The sequence below is a fragment of the Lissotriton vulgaris genome, chromosome 6 (genome assembly GCF_964263255.1).
Source record: "Lissotriton vulgaris chromosome 6, aLisVul1.2, whole genome shotgun sequence".
Lineage (NCBI taxonomy): Eukaryota > Metazoa > Chordata > Amphibia > Caudata > Salamandridae > Lissotriton > Lissotriton vulgaris.
Genome location: NC_141694.1, coordinates 1,632,775,003 through 1,632,781,762, shown reverse-complemented (window position 1 = coordinate 1,632,781,762; position 6,760 = coordinate 1,632,775,003). Strand labels below are relative to the sequence as shown.

Here is a 6,760-nt window from a genome sequence, read left to right as displayed (position 1 = left end):
ACTGCCAAATCGAGGCACCAAACAATTGTTGGCACATGTTACGTGATGTCCAGGCCCGCAATCCCATAAACACAACCTAGATGGCAAACAAAATGGTGGGAGCTTGCAGCATAGACCACGCCCACAGCCCTACTCTCAACGTGGCTGCTGATTACCTCCAGAGTGGGCTAGTGAAAGTCAGTTTGATAAAAGGTGTGTGTGTTGGTGGATGGACAAGGAAGCAAAATATAACGTGCACCCCAAAAAAATCAAGACCGTAAAACTCCTCGGACTTCAATCCATAAGCCGGGCAGTAGCCAACCAGAGTGTGGACACCGCCTATGAAATTTGACAAGCGTGGTGCATTATAGGCGCTACGGACTAGCAATGCAGCACGTTTGCACATTTTATGAGTAGCATCTGCACACAGCTTGCCCTGTAAGCAGGCGAAAGCAATACGAATTTACATATTAAATACAAAAGCCACCCCACATTTAGAATGACAGGGACAAGAGAGCGTCAAGATACTGAAAAGAAAGAGGTCCCTGTCAAGTTTACATTGTCTTTTCAGCGAGGCAAGATCGAACAGGGGGCCATATGCGTTCCTTCGCAGTCAAAGTCCTGTGCACAAGCAGGACTCAAACAATTCGAGGAAATCTAGGGCATTTAAAAGAAACATGCATCGCTGCTTATATCCGACACACCCATTTCCCCACTAAAACTTGGTCAGCAGAAACACTTGGAAACTTCTAGGCCTATTACTAGCGTTGGCACCCAGCCAGCTTGTGCTGCAGTCGTTTCGTTGCTGGAAAGTTGGGACAGTAACAAGAATCAATGTACATACAAGGGCTTGAAACAATAAAATGTTCTGTCCAAAAATTTTATTGGGAGAACTACAAAACATTTACAGTACAAAGTTTACAGCCTCACACTCAATTTGTAGTGAACTGACTCCCCAAAATATATAACAAACATTGACTTATCCTTTAGTTACATTCAAAAACATGTCTGCTACAGTAGCCCAAAATGAGTACACAGTGCTCAATTCTGTGCCTACTATGTACAAACTAAAGCTAGTTCTCAGTTATCCACCGTCCAAGAAAGTAGTGGAGAACTCCAAACTTTCTACGCAAGGAAAAAGTAAATACAATTTTGGAATTTTATTTAAACAAGATATGTCGATGTACTGCATAACGGTGTCAGATCCAAAAAGTTGGCCTCATAAAAAGTGGTAAAACATGTACAAACCCGTCCCTACATTCAAATCATCAAGCATTAAGAAAAAATACTCATTTGGTTGAGGAAGATGTAAGGCAAGCATGGACCCTTGGAGAAGGCACTGTGAGAACATAATACTGGGAACTCTGCCCAAGCCACCCCCCACCCCCTCCAAACCCCTTTATTGCTACATACTCTATCACAGTGTGAATTGTGATTTAGGCAACGCTGAATACTTTTTGGTTAATTTAGACAATGATTTAGATTGACTACTTTGGAATCTGATTGCAAAGTAGTTTCAGGTCTGACGTGGACGGGCTACAAACCATTACATTCTAAATAAAAAAAAATCCATAGAACATTCCTCAAACTACTTCCACAGCATAGAGCCAGATTTCTGTAACAAGAAATCATGCAATCGTTCATTTACGTAAACAAAAGGAAAGAAATTAATGAAATAAATATTACATACAATCTCTTAAATTAAGATTTTACTCATTTACAATAAAATAACCAGGTGAAGTTACAAAAAAAGGCATATATTACTGTGAAAAGAACATACACTCCACATTTTTGCAGATTAATAATGGCAATCATAATTTAACATAATAAAAGAATATATATCTATTGCTTTTTCATCATACCCGATAAATACAGTATGAACAAATTACCAATGTATACTTTCCACAAGATAATAAATAAGTTAAATAGTTTTCATGTTGGTGTTGCAGCTATACCGCCAGCAACTCAAAAAACAGCTTAAAAAAAAAATCAGCAGTTATTCTCCAAAAAAAATTAGAAACTAGTCTCACTTGAGTGCTTCCAAGTATATCAAAGGGGAAAATTGTTCTAAACCAAACACCCACCTAGTGGTGGTCTTGGGGAAAACAAAAAGATCATAATGTTGGGGGAGGGGCACAAGAACTTTGGAATGGAAGTCTCAGCATTCATAAAAAAAAAAAAAGAAGGAATTGACTTATCAAGGCATATTCTTGGCAGGATGTTGCATTTTTTGCTTTTAAAAAAATCTTAGGATTTTAGATTACTAGGTCGTATAAAGGAACACTTTTCTTATAAATCTCGCAAAAAAAATGTTTTGGAGAATGTAGAACTGCAAGTTGTGTGCACAAAATGCTTCACTGTTTTACTAAGAGATGGAATGCTGCTTGTGCACGTGTGCACAGGACATCATGCGGTTGGCACAGACAAGTGCATATGTCCAAGACATGTTTTAAGGGTCATTCGTGTCTAGCCTGTTGCTGGTACAAACATGTCTAACGTTACTGTACATACATGTGTCTAACATGCGGCTGTACAAGTGTCCATTCACCCCCACCCTCATCCCACAGTCCTAAAAAAATAGGTTTGTTCTCTTGACAGGGGCAGTGTCTTTGCCTCTTGCAGATAGTTTTGTTCAGTTTCCGGGCGCCCTTACAGTTTTTGACCAGAGGGTCTGTGCCAATTGATGCCATGGGTACAGTCTGTGGCCCCCCTGGTCTCCACCCACACGCCCTGGGCAGTCGCCTCAATCGTCAGAGACGGAGATACGGCTGAAGATGGGCAGGCGGCGACCCGAGTCCAGCCCGGGGGACTCGGACCCGCTCAAGGAGCCGGAGCTGCTGAGGGAGCCACTCAGGTAACTCTCCCGGTCTGACAGGGAGTCAGGGGGGCTGGGAGGCGCGTCGAAGACCGGAGACTCCGAGAGGCGCCGGAGCAGCGGCTGGAAGAAGGATGCAGCGGGTGGCTGGGGGTCCCGGGGCGGGGGGCTGCCCCCGGGGCGCTGCTGCTGGTGATGCTGCTGGCAGTACTGCTGGTTGTGCATGTTCTGCGTCTGGATGGCCAGCGGCGACAGCAGGTTGCCCAGCTCGTGGCCGGCCGAGAAGGCGAAGGCATTGTTGGCGGCCGAGAGCAGCTGCAGCTCCTCGGCGTAGAGCTGCGAGAGCAAGGGGGGCGGCGTGCGGGGCTCGGCCAGCTCGGGCCCCCCGGTCTGCGCCGCGCTGGGGAAGCCGGAGAAGCTGAGGCTGTGCTGGAGGCGCGGCCGCTCGCCGGGCCCCCTCGGGCCCCCGCTGCTGCTGTTGAAGTTGAAGTCCCCGCGGGAGGGGGAGGAGGGCGCGGCCTGGCGCCGCTCCTCGGCGTTGTGGATGAAGTGGCAGCGCGGCCCGTAGGGGCAGAAGCCCACCGTGTGGAAGGTGCGGCACAGCTCCGTCTTGTACTTGGGGTGGCGCGTCAGGCTGCGCAGCTCGTGGTAGCCGTGGGCGAACTGGCACTTGTCGCCGTACTTGCAGGCGCCGCTCTCCTCGTAGGGCCGGCACAGCTCCGTCTTGTAGCGGGTCGAGTTGATCTGCGCCCCGCCGGCCTGCGACGAGCCACCGGCCGCCGCCGCCTTCAGCTGCTGCTGGAGCTGCGCCATCAGCTGCGCGCTGCGGTCGCTCGTCTCGCTGAAGGAGCGGTCCCTGAAGCGGTTCTCGCGGTTCATGAGCGCCGTGGAGCTGGGGTTGTTGGAGGGGAGCCCCGTCGGCGGCGGCGGGGACACCGGGCCGCTTTCTTTCAGGCTCCCGAAGGCCGAGTTCGAGCCGGTCCCGGGGGGCGGCATGAGCAGCTTGGCAGAGTTGTGCTGGTTGTGCAGCGCCTGCAGGTTGCTGGTGGAGTGGCGGCGGAGGAAGGCCGGCCCCAGGCCCCCCGAGCCCCCGCCTGGGGACAGAGGGCTGCCCACGGCCTTCTTGTCCAGCATGCTGTTCAGGTTTAGCGTGTTCAGGGACTTTTCCGTCTGCTGTTGGAACAAGAGGGAAACATGTGTAAGTAAAGCAAAATCTTATTTAAGTGATATGAGAACATACAAATGCTAATCGAGAAACTCTTAACCACAATATATACACGAACTTCCTGCAATATGCTGTTAGTTTAAAAGGTTAATTGCTACAGATAGATTTCTGGCCCTCAAAACAAGAAAAACATGCACTACAAGGATGGGGGCTGCTTCATCTTTTACTAGGACGGGGGACACTAGGGCCATAGCGTGGAGTTCAGGAGACTGTCCCCACCCATGACAAGAGACCACCACATTTCACAAAGAGTCGACCCAAACTTCCCCAACTCTTTGCGTCCCTTAAACCTCAATCATTTGGGGATCTAGTGAGGCCGGATTGAGCAGCACCCTGTTACTTTAGAGAACCAGGAGGCAGCACAACTGCTGCAAGTTTAGCTTTAAAGCCCTTTCACAGATCCTTTGAAACTGGTTTGGTAGTAGCCGTTTTAAAAGACTAACCATCCATATTAAACGTGAAAGCAAGTGTTAATAACTTTAAACGTAAGTAAACAATTTTTCTAACCAATACATTCAGGTACTTCTGGTTTAAAAAAAATGCTGCGTCATTTCAATTCCTATAGAAGCCTTAGTGTAACTCGCAGCAAAAAGAACACGTTGTTAACGGCTACTTTTTTTTCATTTAAAAAAAAAAAAGTTGATTTGAGCATTTTTTGTACACCCCGTAGTTTTGTAGTTCTTTATAAAACAAGACGCCTTGATTCTTTTCAACGGTAAATGCCCAAACAGTAAACTCCAGTATGGCCGACAGGCAGCCCAGTCCATCTCACACTGTGCCGAGCACACACTGCTTTCTCACTGATCTACAAGAAGCACAGAATTGAGGCAGCCATGCCTACCTTGCACAGAAAGTCGATGTCGTAGAACGCGGACAGCAAGGCGGTAGACATCTCCAGCTCCGGGGAGGGCGATCGGGGGCTGGAGACCCGAGAGATCCCGATTTCGCTGAAGTCTCAAAAAAAGCCACGACTATGAGTTGCGGGCTCAGCGCGGAGAGCCCCCCCAAGTCCCGCTTGTGCCGGGTATATAGACGAGCGTCAGAGGCGCGAGGCACGATCTGCTGGAACTTCTCTGCCACCCCGCGCACTCAATATAAACGCTAGAAGGGCGCGCGGGGGGAGGGACCGAATGGAGTCTCGGACGGGGTCTCTAGGCGACGCCTCCCGTCCCTCCCATTGTGACGTTCCCTGATACGAACTCCTGATTGGTTGCGGGAGGGTTTTTTCTCGGCGCTGACCCTCAGAGGGTAAAGTCCCAGCGGCTGCTAAGAGAGCGCAGAGTTCCACGGAGCGCGCGGGGATCAGCATGCAGCTTCTTGCTTTGGAGTGCGGCTCTGAAGCTGCAGCAGCCATTGGTTTCTGCAACGTGTCCTTATTGTGTATAAGGCGTTTTCTTTTTAAACGTGCATTTCAGATCATGAGCGTAAATGGCAACATGCATGCAATTTATAGTATTTTTATTAAATATAATTTCGTGTTTGAATGGTAACACCTGGTGTTCCTTCGAAGCAGCTTCTTCGCTCTGCCCTGGTAGAAGAGCCCTCGCCACAGCATTCCTTCACTGTAGTTTTACTCCTTTTTTGCACACTCCATAAAGGCTGCAGTTTTCGTGATCCAATGAGTTATCGGTCGCAGCAGCGCAAATTAAAGGGTACCTTTTGAGAATGAAATTCATAACAAAAAGCAATCCGTGTTTGCGGGGCTAGAAAAAAGGCGGCAAGTTTATCAGCATCGGCGGGGAGGAGCTCCTGGCTGCTTGCGAATTCTTGGGGTACCCTACCCGCTCAGAGGGAACGATGACGTAAAACCGTGTCCCCTGCACGCAACACTGCTGTGCCCCCTTCCTAGCACCCCCTCCCCCATCACACCGTAACACAAAAGTGCTAGGCGGAGGCCCCACCCATGAGAGTAGTGCCAGGACGCGGAAGGGGAGGGAGTGTACCAGACTCTGCTGTAGCTCAAGGGAGGAGAGGTCATAGGCCACGGAGTTTGGCTCGTTCGTCACGTCACAAGACCTTGAACGTCTGCCAGATACGGCGGGCGAGCAGAGCCGGGGAGGCCGGGCCCGCCCGCCCGCCCGCAGCAGCCGGGTGTGTTGAGGCGGACGTCGCAGTGAGGCTGCAAGCGGCACGGGCTTTCCCAGGGATCGCTTGCCCGCCGGACTCCCCTGCACCAACACCCGCTGCAGAATGCAAGAGTTGCATGGAAACAGGCACCCGAACCTAACCGGCCCCAGTGCCTGGAAACAACCAGGGCAGCCCGACCCCGCGTGCACAGACTCCCTGCTGCACCCGGAAGTGAAGGGCTGAAAATAAGTCACCTACCGTCTTGCCATAGGAATCAGAGCGGCGTTTGACTTTTTAGCTGACGTCACTTTACATTTTATTGTCTAGTATTTGTATTATAAAACATGAAAACCGAGAGTCTCGAAGTGCATTCCTGAGGAAAACACCAAGGCCGATTGAACACTAGGCCTGGCATGGACAATAGGAGGGCATTTGAAACTAAAGTTGCAATGTGGCGCATTTGACAACACCCTCTCCCTTCTCCAAACACGTTTCATCCTTATCACACCCTCTTTCCTGCCTCGTGCGAACACTTCCGTGTTTCAGAGCTGTTTGAAACAATCCATAGTAGTGTTCAGCTGCCAGATTCCTTCCCGTGTTGCATTAGCGCCCCGCGATCCACGCACATGTTAAGATGCTGCATGGTCACTTGCAGCAGACGACACTCCGGGGAG

General features: G+C 49.9%; 1 protein-coding gene across 1 annotated transcript; it reads right to left on the bottom strand.

Annotated features, from left to right (window-relative positions):
• Window positions 1-845: 845 nt before the first annotated feature.
• ZFP36L2 (ZFP36 like 2 zinc finger CCCH-type) lies at window positions 846-5,127 on the bottom strand. Its single transcript, XM_086927802.1, has 2 exons — window positions 4,861-5,127; window positions 846-3,967 (listed from the first exon to the last, which is right to left on the bottom strand). The coding sequence occupies exons 1-2, from the start codon at window positions 4,909-4,911 to the stop codon at window positions 2,723-2,725; spliced, it is 1,296 nt and encodes a 431-aa protein (XP_086783928.1). The 5' UTR covers window positions 4,912-5,127; the 3' UTR covers window positions 846-2,722.
• Between the last annotated feature and the right edge of the window lie 1,633 nt (window positions 5,128-6,760).

What these genes read in the sequence shown, in the direction of transcription:
- ZFP36L2 (XM_086927802.1), bottom strand. Translation starts at nt 4,911, where the DNA reads ATGTCTACCGCCTTGCTGTCCGCGTTCTACGACATCGACTTTCTGTGC. An exon ending in ACATCGACTTTCTGTGCAAG is followed by an intron (nt 3,968 to 4,860) that starts GTAGGCATGGCT and finishes TTGTTCCAACAG; the next exon opens with CAGACGGAAAAGTCCCTGAA.